We start from the raw sequence: 13,194 nt of genomic DNA, 5'->3' as shown, positions 1-13,194 counted from the left end.
GAGAGCAGGAAGCGGGTTTGGATAAGTTTGCGGGATGAGACACGCAGCGGGAAACAGAAAATTGAACTAAAGGTGAGAAAAAATGCGAATTTGAATAATATATGTTTACCAGTCTTACAGAGTACACGATAAAAAATTACTGAGATTTTGCTATGAAATTCACGCGGGCAATTTTGTTCTTACTTTCTGTTAATGTTAATTTTTTTGTTGTTGTTTTATGGAGTCATGTCGCTTACTTAAATGTTTGGCTTGTTAATTTCTCGTTTCTTTTTTGTTTACCTTTTGTCTCAGTCCAAGATGAATAGGTACCTACTTACCACATAATAAATCTGGGAGAGGCAGAGATATAAAAGGGAACCCTTCGATTCGATGTGTCAAAATGACAGAAATTTTAATTTTCAGAGTGGCAACACCAAAGTAATAATGAGAAATGTCATATTGACAAGACATTTGTAAAATGACATTACATGTCAACCAACTCATCATTCTATCATTTTGAGATGGAAGATGGGAAAATAAACATTGCATTTAATTGAAATAGGTACTAAAATTTATTTACCTATCTATTAAAATGGAAGCAAAAGATGTGTGCGTTGAAATAGAAAACGATGAATTCTATAGCAAATTCTTAGAAGACAATGTGAAGCCTATAGTGGCAGAAAACATCTCCGTCACGGAACAAGTAGCTAAGCTCACTCTCGGCATTGAAAAACTAGGAAAAAGCCTGGAGCAACAGGTTCTATCCAAGCACAACGACCTCCTAACACAGGCAAGTCATATTTCTGACTTAGAAACCACATTAGAGTCTATATATTCTGATGTGCAAAGCATGTTACGTAGCGCCGAAAATATAAACGATCGCGTCAACACACCTTACCGCACGCTTGAAAACCAAACTCTTATGCTGGAACGAGTACAAACTACGTGCAATTTACTCAGGCATACGTCGAAAATCATCGCATTGTGGAATAAACTTTCTACTATCCAAGACAACCCTTCCAAGGAAGCTATTGTACTGTTTGAAATAAACGAGTTGATAAGCGACTACGATTTCGAAGGGATAGATTTACTGGAGGATATATTGAAACAAGTACATCATAAAAGAGTTGAATTATTAAATAATTCAACTGCAGCATTACAAGAGAGTTTACTAAATGGTGATAAATCCAAGCTGTTACAATGTTTCAAAGTATTCCATAATCTTCAATGTACTAATGAACAAATTAGAAAAACTGTAGACAGCATATTAAATGACTTAAAAACAGATATAGCTAATGCATTAAACATAAAGACAGAAACACAATTCGAGCTAAAGAAATCCAGTTCAGCCAAGATGACACCTGGTAAAGCTAACTTAATGAGCTCACATGAATTAAAGACAATGCTTTGGGATAACATTGAGAAATTATTTAAAGTTGAAATTTTCAATAGTTGCTCAAAGGTCATCATGCTTCAAAATGTTATAAATGAATTACATGCCATAGGAAATTTCAGAAATATTGCCAAAAATTTTTGGTCTGATTTGTCAACAGTGTTCAGCAGTGAACTGGAAAAATCTTCGATACCAGTAAACCAATGCATTGAAATTGATTATCCTAAATTGCTGAAATGCTTTAATGACTTACATTCCCGGCTAAAATGTAAAGATCTAGAAATCAATAGATCTGCTTTGACAAAATGGGAAAACTCCTTTTTATCTAAATCTTTAGGAAAACTATTGGAACCTGTAAGAAGTATGTGGCATCTGAACCAAGTTCCAACTATGGATCAAATAGACAATGCCATAAGAGTTATAACAGAAGCACTGAGTATTTCTCTTGGAGATAAACAGTTGAGCATAAGTTTAGCTAACAGTGTTGCAAAGTCGATAAAACAAATGAATATGGAAGCTGAACAGAGATTATCTATGGACAGTGATGTGGCACAGATCATAGAGTCACCAACAAGTTCCCAACAAAAAAATGCTGAGCTCTGTAATGCAATGTACTACTTTTCTTCATTAATAAAAAGAGTCCTCGTTAACATGAGTGCAATGTTACCGCCAGAGAGTATCCAAACTGTTCAGAACAGCTTAAAGGATATTTCCAGCATGCCTATATTGCAGCTGTATGCTGAATCAATAAAGAATTCTTTATACATAATTTTGATGACAATGCATGAAGAGCCTGACCTGACCAGAGCTGATAATCCTACTGGTAAATCACTCTCATGCTCTCCATACATGAAGGAGCTACAACAATTTGTGTCAAGATGCAAAGACATTTACTTGTCCATGTTCAGGGAGAAAGGTGCTTTAAATGAATGCTGTATCAACATAGCTACAGCATGTGTCGAGAGATTTATTCAACATGTGTGTAATGTGAGGCCACTGAGTCAGTTTGGGCGGGTGAAGTTGCAACTTGACTGCAAACATCTTGAAGTGGCACTGTCTCCTCTGCTAAGTGATATGACCGATCTTGGAGATCATTACAGGCAATTAAAAGCCTTATGTCTAATGCTAGAAAAAACACCACAGGAAATAACAACTAGCCAGTTGGAGGGAGCTTGCTTGCCTCATTCCTTGGTAATTATGTATCTATTTTCTTACGCGGAATCACAATTGATAGCTCCCCATACATGTGCTGGCTGGAATATTCAGAGACTAATGCAGTGGATGGATTCCCATAAAAATGAAAAAGAGAGGCTGGATTTTGTTGCTGGAGCGTTGCAAAGATACCAGAACCATGTGAGAGACAATCAAATAGCTACTTATGATGAAGTCTACCCAGTTTTATTGCAGCTTCTTGAGGATGGTAGAAAAATGTTGAAGAATATTAGTTTTAATTAAAAGTGATCATCTATAAAATTATATTTTATTGAAAATATATAAACAACTGGTTTTATGTATAAGCAAAATACACTATCATACAATACAATTAAAATATTATTTTGTTGTACGGACAAAGAGAAGATAGTAAAAAAGTACTCCAAACTGTTTGTACTCCAATGAGATAGGCTTGTTTTTTTTTTTTGTTATTAGGTGAAAATATTTAAAGCAAAACACAGTAGACATTAAAAAAGGCAACAAAATAAATGTAGCTCTGAAATCACTAAAGATCGCTAATTCTTCGCGCATTAAATGAATAAATATTTACTAACAAAAATTATTCGGCCGCACCATATACATTTTCATAGAAACACACGCTCATAGTAACAACAGTTTAAAGTACTGACTTGTGCCTATTTTCGAAATTGAGATACTCTTACGGCAATGAGGCCCTTTATGCTTGGGAAGCGTAAACATTCTCTCCGTGCAGGGTCTCCACAATGGGGTGCTACAAAATGGAGACAGAGTTAAATTAAAAATAATATTATGATACTTTCTAATCAATATCTAATTACATTACATACATAACAACCCATATATACACTACAGTCAACAATATTATTTACAAATACTTATAACAAACCAACCAATTGCTTACAACCTATAAAATATTAATGATTTTCTTCCGCAAACTATTCTATAGGATGGTTATGCATTTCCTTCTAAAGTTCGCAATGGAATAAAATTCGATTTATACAGAAAAGTACAAAATAACAAATTGATAAATGTTACATAATTACCGATTTGTTATTTTGTTTACTAATCGGTTAGGAAAATATTTAAAAAAAACTATCAATAAAACTTTTAAATACCGCAACAATTTAGTGATGCTTATAAGTGATTTAAAATATATATCCATATACTAGTATTATAAATGCGAAAATTGGTTTATCTGTTACATTTTCACAGCAGAACAAAATTTGGTATACATTTAATCAAAGTTCAATCATAGACTACATTTTTTAAATTTCTACCCCCAGAGATCAGAAATGGGGGTGAAGTTTTTTGGTTGCGGGAAACGGCTAAAAATATATTTCAATAATGGGAGCTTACTTATGAAAATGGTATTTCGAAAGCGCCAGTTAGCAAATCATACAGTCTTTTAATTTCTTGAAAAAAGATAGCTTTGCCTGCCAAATGATGTCAGCAGAAACAGCTTCAGTCTACAGTAATATCATAGACTATTTGCGAGTATAGAACTCATGTATATATATATCGACATAGATTGAACTAAACAGTTGCATCCAAAAATATAATATTTGCCAACTGCCAATCCGACAAATTTTACTCTACAGTAACTACACTACAGACTTAAAATATACTTTACACATCTACGGATAGGGTCCAAATCAGGGTGATGTTAAACCTGTTGATCGCCGAAAGCCACTTTGTATACGTCGTCGTAGTCGTTCACAAAATGCACGTCGATGTCTGTCTTGATGAAGTCTGGGAGGTCGTCGAAGTCTCGCCGGTTCTCTTCTGGCAGAATCACGCATTTCACACCCACTCGTTTTGCCTAAAAAAAATATAAATGTAATTGATTCGGGTTTTCTTACGCTAATGCCGGCTATACACTATCGGAGAATTCAGACAGATACGAATGAATATACATTGTGTATTTACAGCTTTTTTACCAATTCAATTTGTTTATTTCGTGAACACAAGTTACCCTTACACAGCTACATTGGAATGTCGCAATATGTTTAAAATTGGCAAAACTGTTTGTCGATTGTGTGCACCCAGCATAAAAGCCGTACAATTTCATTACACATGTTTGTGGGATTAAAAATGTCTCATACTACCCACGTCAAACGACACAAAAGATTGTCTAAAATCTATAGTGGTACGATATTGGGTGGTCTGCCTGGCACTGACCGCAATGATCTTCTCCTTGATCCCGCCGACGGGCAGCACGCGGCCGGTGAGAGAGATCTCGCCGGTCATGGCGAGGTCGCGGCGCAGCGCGCGGCGCGTGCCCAGCGACACCAGCGCGCTCGCGATCGTGCAGCCCGCCGACGGGCCGTCTTTGGGGGTCGCGCCTTCCGGCACGTGGAGGTGGATGTGGCTGGAAAGTTATTCCTTAATCATTTGGGTATGTATTTAGAGAGAGGTCATATTATTTTACAGATAAAAAGGTTTTTCTTACAAAAAAAAATCATAGACAAAATATATTATATGTATTTTATGAACATTTCGTTGAAAGGAATGTGTGACAATGCGAACGTCGTCGTTCTGTACTTTTTGTGTGTGTGTGTGTTTAGAATAAATTTCAAAGAAACGAACAACTTAGTGGCGAAATGTTATGTTTATATATATAAAAGATATATACATTTTGTATATACATGTACATAACAAACCTAGTAGCAAGGAACTTGTTGTCGGGCTGCAGCCGCGCAAGATAGTTGCGGGCGACGGTGAGCGCGATGCGCGCGGACTCCTTCATGACGTCGCCCAGGTGGCCCGTCAGCTCCAGCGACCCCAGCGGGGATTTCTCGTCTTGTAACGAATGACGTAATGCTGTCTCGATGTATAAGGTACTGCCGCCTAGAGTTACACATCGTTTCTATATGATTTCAAGAAGAACCAACCACACAATATGATTGCCGACTATATTATCCGCACAAAACGTGCAATATTTGCGAAAAAATAACTTCCGATTCATCAATACTCTTTACTTACTTCAAGCTAGCACATGTGTGCATTTCAAAAAGATATGTTGAGTAAATAAAGCGTGAAGTATTAACAACACACTCATTTCGCATTTAAAATATTAATAATTAGGATTAGATACTTTATACTCCTAGCATAGATGGATTTACACCTAATATTTACCCAGATCCTTCCTAAAAAGAAACCCATCTAACCCTAAGTGATATTAGGTGGTCATCATCATCTACAGCCCCCCGGGACCCACTGCTGGGTATAGGCCTCCTTCCGTCTCCGCCAACCATTTCTGTCCTGGGCCATCCTCATCCAGTTGTTGCCAGCAATTTCCTTTACATCATCGACCCATCTCCCTGCCGGATGTTCTACGCTCCGTTTTCCATTTTTGGTAAATAATTCCCGTCTTTGTCCCTTTTTTTATTTTGTATGTCGATATTTATTTTCTGTACATTTCACTTTTGGTGCAATAGAGAGTATTGTATTGTATCCTAACTAATATTAAAAATGCTAAAGTAAGTTTCTTTGTTTACCTCTTCACGCTCTATCTACTCAATCTTCTTTTCTTATTTGCATACATGCAGTTTGTAGTAAGGAGAAAGACATAGGGTATGATGCCGCGGTCAAAAGCAAGTTGTAAATAAAGACGGAGTTGGTACCCATGGCGGTCCACGCCAGCCCCATGACGACGCCGGGCGGCGTGCGCTCGTACATGCGGTCGTGCTTGAACGTGGGCTTGCCCAGCAGCTGCGCCAGGGTGTCCTCCGTCACCGTTAATGAATCTGCCTCCTGTTTCACGATCTTGAACGCTACTTTACGCGCGATCTGTATTAAAACAACTTTTTACAAGCTTCTTTCTTAGTTTGCAATGTGTGTACCTAAACTCCGTTTTTTCTTAGGCGTAACGTGTAATTATTGTTAAAAGTAAATACTACAAAACAAATATTAGTAAATACCTATATGCTATGCATTTTAAAGTAAGTCATTTATTTACTACGAAAATAATTTCCTGAAAATCTATTTTTATACAAGCTTCTTTCTATTTAGTTTGCAACATGTAATTATTGTTAAATTTTACTGAAACTTAAATCAAATATCAGTAAATATAACTACCATTCGTTAACAACATAATAATTTCCTAAAAAGTCTATTTTATTTACATTGCAATAATATAATCATAAAAGACATGGTAAAAATGGGACTTAAATAGTTGGGTAATAAAAAACTTGTTGCACTCCGGGAATGCTTGCAGATGATGTGAAAACTTGAATATTAACGTTGTGCACTTTTGACGTCTTACGCATTTTCGATCGGCGTCACGTGTCCTGACGCGAGTAAAATATTTTTTACCCATCACAAAAAGTGCACAACGCCGCTAAAGAAGTTTTCACTTAAAAAAATAACCTTCTCGATGTGTTTCTGCAAGTTGCGCACGCCGCTCTCCCGACAGTAGGACTTGATGAGGGCGTGCAGAGCGCCCGCCGTCAGCTCCAGCTGCGCGGACTCCAGCCCGCAGTTCTTGCGCGCGGCCGGCAGGAGATATTGCTGGGCGATGGCCAGCTTCTCCTCTGCTACGTAGCCTGCGAACATTATATGTCGATTAAATATTATGATGATGATACATATTAAATATTATTATGATCATTCCAGCCTCTTTGTGACAACTACTGAGCATAGGCCTCACTTCGCGTACGCCACCCTCCTCTGTCCTGTGCCTCTCTCATCCAATGATTAAATTATCACGAACAGACAGACAGGATCTTTATTTTATAATATAATATTATTTATTTCATAATACATAATATAATTTAATCATTGGTTGAGAGAGGCACAAGACGGGAATATTGCCTTGGCAGCCGATAGTTCACAGCCGACACTAATAAAATCATTTTTTACTTTGGCTTTGCGCATTATGAAAAACTAATGAAAAATACATTCGAAGATGTGAGAGGTAAGTCACATGTAAACTTTTCTACAAGTACCAATACCTACTCACCTGACATATCAATGAGCTCCATCCTGTCCCTCAGAGGCTCCGGTATCTGGTCCACAACATTGGCAGTACATATAAACAGCACTCGGGATAAGTCCACTGGGACGTCCAAGTAATGATCCAGGAAGTTCGCGTTCTGTTCCGGGTCAAGCAGTTCGAGCAGAGCTGAGGATGGGTCGCCGTGTACGCCCCTGGAAATTAATATCTCGTTCGAATTTTATAAAATACTAGATGTTGCCCGGGGCTTCGCTCCCGTGGGAATTTTGATATAAAATATAGCCTATAGCAATCTTGGATAACGTATCTTTCTAATGGTAAAATAGTTTTTGAAATAGGTTCGGTAGTTTCGGAGATTACCCGACTCAAACATACAAACTCACAAACGCTTACCTCTTTATAATAATAGTATAGTAAAATTTTACCAATTTGCTCATTTTCTTATTTATGCGACGATTGAAGGAAGATCTGTCGAATCTAGGTAATAAGAATATTCCATGGTTTTATTATACATGTCACATAAGTTTTTTAACTACTTTTGAAAATAAATAATGAATCGGACGGGAATTGAACCAACGTCCCCGTCTATCCGATTCCAGAATTTTTTCATCTTATTATCATTTTCAAAAATTATTTTTTTGTTATTTTACCAACTCACTTGCCAATCTTGTCCACCTCATCTATCAACACCAGCGGGTTCTCCGTGTTGGTCTTCTTCAGACACTGCACCAGCTTCCCCGGCATGGCTCCCACGTATGTCCGTCTGTGTCCCTTGATCTCCGCTACGTCGGTCATGCCGCCGACAGAGAAACGGAAGTACTGGCGGTTGAGCGCGCGCGCGATAGAACGGGCTAGAATGGAATTTATTTGTTTACATTAGCAGGAGAGGGAATGGAAGATGGAGCCACATGATAGTGGAATGGAGTAACGTAGTGTAGAAACACGGAATAACCCCCAACCGTTTTCATTAAGACACAAGAAAAAGGATTTACTCAGAAATTAGACGTTCCCAGGCACTTTTTCACGTCATATTTTAAATTATATAGTAGCTGCGCCCTAGGGCTTCATTCTCGTGAAAATTTCGGGATAAAAAGTACCCTATGTGTTATTCCAGATATCCTACCCCTATACCAAATTTCATAACAATCCGTTATTTCATAACAATTTTGCGTGAAAATAAAACAAACATATACATCATCACAAACCTTTGCAATTATAATATTAGTAGGAATAGTAAGACAGCCAACAAACTACTGCCATTTCGGAACGACCACTGAGAAGAAATGCCGGTAGAAACTCCAAATGTAAAACACAATTAACCAAACAAAATACATATACGAGAATCGGGCGATCCACATTACCTATACTAGTCTTGCCGACCCCGGGCGGCCCGTGGAAGCAGAGGATCTTGCCCTGCGTGCTGCCCTTCAGCTGCGACACCGCTATGAACTCCAATATCCTCTTCTTGATGTCCTCCATACCGTAGTGGTCTTCGTCCAGGATTACTTGTGCGTCTTCCAACTTCAAGTTCTCTTCGGAGGTGATACCCCACGGCAGGGAGGTCAGCCAGTCCAGGTAGCAACGAGTCACACTATCAATTGAAAATAATATTGTGTAGACAAATAAATCCTAAATGAAGTATAATGTTTTTTCTATAAAAAAAAATGTTTTAGGCAACATTTTTTAGAGTAAATAATGGTGTAAATATACATATAGGAAATGACATCATTTGCTGTCGAATTTGACAAATTGCTAATTTATTTGGTCTTGAACTGTCACAAGTTACGAAGCTCGTCAGCATTACAGTTTCCGCCCGCTCTTCCAAGGGGTAGGGGGAACTGTAACTGCCCCTCCCGGCCCGCAGCTAGCTACGGCCACACAAACAAGCCCTCACTTGAACTCGGAGCTGTGGCTCTCGAGGAAGTTGAGTTTGTTGAGCTCCTCGTCGATGACGGTCTGCACGGCGCTCGGCACAGTTTTGTCCGCGAGTCGTTCGCGGAACTTATCCCCGATAGCATCTTTGTCGTCCTTCTCCAAGCCCAGTTCTTTTTTTATCACCTGCCAATCGAAAATATCCCTATATGCACATAGCTATCAGATACTTTATCAACGAGTGGGTAAACAGGCCCTTATTTTCATTAAGTTACAGGTCATGACAGTAAGTACTATGTATAGTCTCTAACCTTAAGTTGCTCATGTAAAATGTATTTTCTGTGTTGTTGCTTCACTTTTTCCTCTACTTCTTTGCCGATTTTCTGCTGAAGCTTCGATAATTCGTACTCTTTCTTAAGGAGCGAAAGAGACATCATCAGTCTTTTGGGTATCTGAAAAAAATTTCGCAAAAGTAGTAAGAAATATTCTAGTCTTATTAATATTTGATAAAAGAAAATGGTTTGTTAATTGGACTCTCAAGATATAGAAAAAAATAATAACAAATTTGGTACCTGTGTTATGGCAATTTTTTTACCAATGTAAACCTAATAATAAAATAGTGCAGTTTTATCACAGCGACTTGGGGTTCCGCCCTAAAGACCACTTCTTATCCTCAAGAGAAATCTAGCCTTGGCAACAGCCATGCAACAATAGCATTCCCAAGGTGTGAGATTGCAAAATCACAGCCTAATAAAAATTTTGAGATATATTTTTATGCTGACCCCGGGCTTTACATGAGAGAGAGAGAAATGAAATTTATCTACAAAAATATATTTAAAAAATCTATTTTTGTCAAGGCTTCAGTTGCTTGAAAAAAAATGTTTATTACAGGAAGTGAGAGAGCAGTATTACTAACATCCATCTCCTCGAGGATGGCCTGCAGTTCGCTGGGCTCGGCGCCGGTCAGCGCGGCCCCCAGGTCACTGAGGTACACCGGGTTGTCCACGACCCGCTGCCCTTGGGCCAACATGTGATGGAGAGACTCTCTGAAAATTTATCACTATTTTATTATTATTTATTTTTTAGACATTAAGATAGCTAACTTTTAATTGTACATTTATTTTTATGAGCTAGCGGCCCGTCCCGGCTTCACTCGAGTTAAAAAGTATTATTTATATTTCTATGAAATAAAAATTAAAAAGTATTATTAAATGTAAAAAAAACAGACCAAAAAATACCTGTACAAGGGGTTCAAATTGATGATATCCCTAATGGTCTTAATGACTTCCTGCGTCAAAGCCTTCACTTCCTCAGTCTGCTGAAACTTGTCATGCATCACATTCTCCACCTTCACCATCATGACCTGGTCCGGAGTTTGCTTCTTTGCTTCCTGAGGCTTCTCTTCTTCAGTCTTCTGTTTCCTCGTGTTGCGATACTTGCGCCGGCGTCGCTCCGCATCTGTCTCTTCACGGGTAACGTCAAACTCCACATTAAAAAGCGGAAATTTGAGCCTCATTTCTGAAATGATAATGGAATCATTTCAAAAATGAAGCTGATTTTCCAAAATATTTTTTTTATGTTAAATATAATCCCCACTCTAAAAAATCTAATCACTTTAAAAATATAAAGAAGTTGGCCTATTTTTAAATATTTATAATAGTTTCCAACATATAAATCATATCTTACCAGCTGGTCCTGTCTCAATCTCATCTTCAATGAACTGGCCCGTTATCCTTATCCTGCGATGAGCCATCACCACTAGCCTCAACTTGTAGTCCATATCTTGCATCTCATGTATCTGAGCGAACACTCCCACTTGATGTAAATCATCTAAATTTGACACAACATCAGATTTTTCATCTTCTTTCTTACGCAAGAATATTCCAATGTAGGGTTGGTTGAGTTTTACTTTGCGTCTTATTAGGTCTATTAATGCTGGGTTGGAGATCTGAAATACATAAATGCATATTTATTATACCTGTATCCCACGATTTGAAGATACAAATACATGACATTGATAAAATAACAGGTTAAGAAAGATAATATTACTCTTAGGTTTTTTTTTCTACATTTTTTGACAAGGCACAAAGTGCACTGAACTTTGTGTGACTTCTAAGAGTTATGTTTCATATGGATAGAATATGAATAGTATTCACTAACTTTTAACACTGACAGATGTATATAGTTTTCACATATTGTCAGTGATAAAAGTTAGTGTTATTCTTTATAGCATGGTGGGCAAAAAAGCTTACAGGTTTCCTGGTGGTATGCTAACGCTGCAGCCTGTGGACACCATGATACACATAATGGTGTACTAAATTAATAAATTGAGCTACATTTTATTTTAAAAATAATTTCACTAAATTTATCAATAGATACAAACTTCAATAAATAAATCTATTAATAAAATTCAAGAAACTGTAATATAGAAATATGACTTGTGGAAATTTGATTTCACTTTTTTCATCATTAAGGCGAAAACAGTAAAACTTGTATATAAACAGTAAACATGGATTTCAAAATAGAGCATGAAAAGTACAAAGTTATCAAGAGTACAAAGTACTTATTGCATCACTATTTCAATTATATGCATACAGCCATAGTATTATGCTTATGGGTTTCTTATTATTATTGGTTAGCCTCTTTGGCCTAACAGTGAAATATAAACAATATTTTGACTTCCATTAAATTTTTGGGCCATTTAAAAAAAATGTTCATTGAAAATGTTATTGATTAATAATCAATCACTTGAATGCCATGGATTTTAAATATTGACTAAAACACCTGTATGTGGTTTATTTCTGGTTCTGCAGCAAAGGAATGAAAAAAATCAGTGAAAATTTTTGTGTTCATTCAAAATTTTGATTTATTCTATTTCTTATGAATATTAATAATCCCAACACCTTATAGTACAAATTATATGTTAGGCACATCTATAATTACCTCTGCATACTTGCTTCCGGTAAAGGAAAACATTGTGAAGAAACCTGCAATCTGGTTGATTATCAACTGTGTGTGAAATAGAGAAGGCAATGGCAAACCACTCCATTAATAGTACCAAGAAGGTTGAGAGTGTGTTCCGTTCCACGTAATGACCACGACCCTCGGCCATGAGAAATACGACTTTGAAGAGAAGAGAAAATTACCTCTATCAACTTGATGAATCTTGGAAACACTGGATTTCTGTTGATGGCTATGACAGGCACTTGCGGCCACACTTCAGGCACTGCTACGGTAGCTGGCAGTTGATTTGAAAATAACGGAGTTTCGTCTGTTATCTCTGAATCTTCTTCTGGTGGGTCTCCCTTTTTCGCTGTCGAATATAACCTAGCAGTCCAAGATCTCAGTGGCGGGGAATAGTTCACATTACAACTGCAAAAAGCACTACTGCGGATTGGCGCTAACACTGAGTTAGCGAACAGCTTCCCTTCTGGTTCTAAAGATTTGCATAGCGAAAAGTTCCGGACTAGTGAAGAAGTAAGTTTCTGATTATGAAACGTATTGGACCTCAGAACTAACCTAAAGAAGTGCATTTTTGACAACCTGTAATTTTATTTCAATGAGAAATATATTTTCTTTCATTTAATATTTATAACAAAAAGAAAAATTAGGTTATTATTCCAGATTTTTCAAGCAAACCACCAAAAGATTATTCGACCGATTTTCTGACTGCCTACTGAAATGGATTGACATTGACAGTGTCATGTGTTTTTACTTTGTTGACATTTATGACAACATTTTTTTAATCTTTACTGTGTAAAGGACATTCATTCATGCGGACAAAACCATATGGTTTTGATCGTTC

General features: G+C 37.3%; 2 protein-coding genes across 3 annotated transcripts; one reads left to right on the top strand and one right to left on the bottom strand.

The window, feature by feature from the left end:
* Window positions 1-470: 470 nt before the first annotated feature.
* On the top strand, window positions 471-2,845 carry fws (four way stop). The gene has a single exon (XM_053756095.2). It carries the CDS (start codon window positions 572-574, stop codon window positions 2,825-2,827), a length of 2,256 nt encoding a protein of 751 aa, XP_053612070.1. The 5' UTR covers window positions 471-571; the 3' UTR covers window positions 2,828-2,845.
* A 151-nt stretch (window positions 2,846-2,996) lies between these two features.
* On the bottom strand, window positions 2,997-13,085 carry Lon (Lon protease). 2 transcript variants are annotated; one of them, XM_053756091.2, is made up of 15 exons: window positions 12,536-13,085; window positions 11,076-11,337; window positions 10,628-10,907; window positions 10,306-10,435; window positions 9,701-9,841; window positions 9,412-9,575; window positions 8,879-9,108; window positions 8,176-8,368; window positions 7,524-7,711; window positions 6,932-7,107; window positions 6,187-6,352; window positions 5,224-5,410; window positions 4,742-4,931; window positions 4,233-4,382; window positions 2,997-3,314 (listed from the first exon to the last, which is right to left on the bottom strand). In XM_053756091.2, exons 1-15 carry the CDS (start codon window positions 12,920-12,922, stop codon window positions 3,261-3,263), a joined length of 2,898 nt encoding a protein of 965 aa, XP_053612066.1. In that variant the 5' UTR covers window positions 12,923-13,085; the 3' UTR covers window positions 2,997-3,260. The 2 variants fall into 2 exon arrangements, with proteins under 2 accessions (XP_053612066.1, XP_053612068.1); XM_053756093.2 differs by having other exon boundaries at window positions 10,628-10,853; window positions 12,536-13,084.
* Window positions 13,086-13,194: the final 109 nt, after the last annotated feature.

The sequence above is a fragment of the Plodia interpunctella genome, chromosome 15 (genome assembly GCF_027563975.2).
Source record: "Plodia interpunctella isolate USDA-ARS_2022_Savannah chromosome 15, ilPloInte3.2, whole genome shotgun sequence".
Taxonomy (NCBI): domain Eukaryota; kingdom Metazoa; phylum Arthropoda; class Insecta; order Lepidoptera; family Pyralidae; genus Plodia; species Plodia interpunctella.
This window is presented reverse-complemented; position numbering and strand designations above follow the sequence as displayed.

What these genes read in the sequence shown, in the direction of transcription:
- fws (XM_053756095.2), top strand. Translation starts at nt 572, where the DNA reads ATGGAAGCAAAAGATGTGTGCGTTGAAATAGAAAACGATGAATTCTAT.
- Lon (XM_053756091.2), bottom strand. Translation starts at nt 12,922, where the DNA reads ATGCACTTCTTTAGGTTAGTTCTGAGGTCCAATACGTTTCATAATCAG. An exon ending in TTTTACATGAGCAACTTAAG is followed by an intron (nt 9,576 to 9,700) that starts GTTAGAGACTAT and finishes TTCGATTGGCAG; the next exon opens with GTGATAAAAAAAGAACTGGG. An exon ending in GCTGGCGTGGACCGCCATGG is followed by an intron (nt 5,411 to 6,186) that starts GTACCAACTCCG and finishes GTGTAACTCTAG; the next exon opens with GCGGCAGTACCTTATACATC.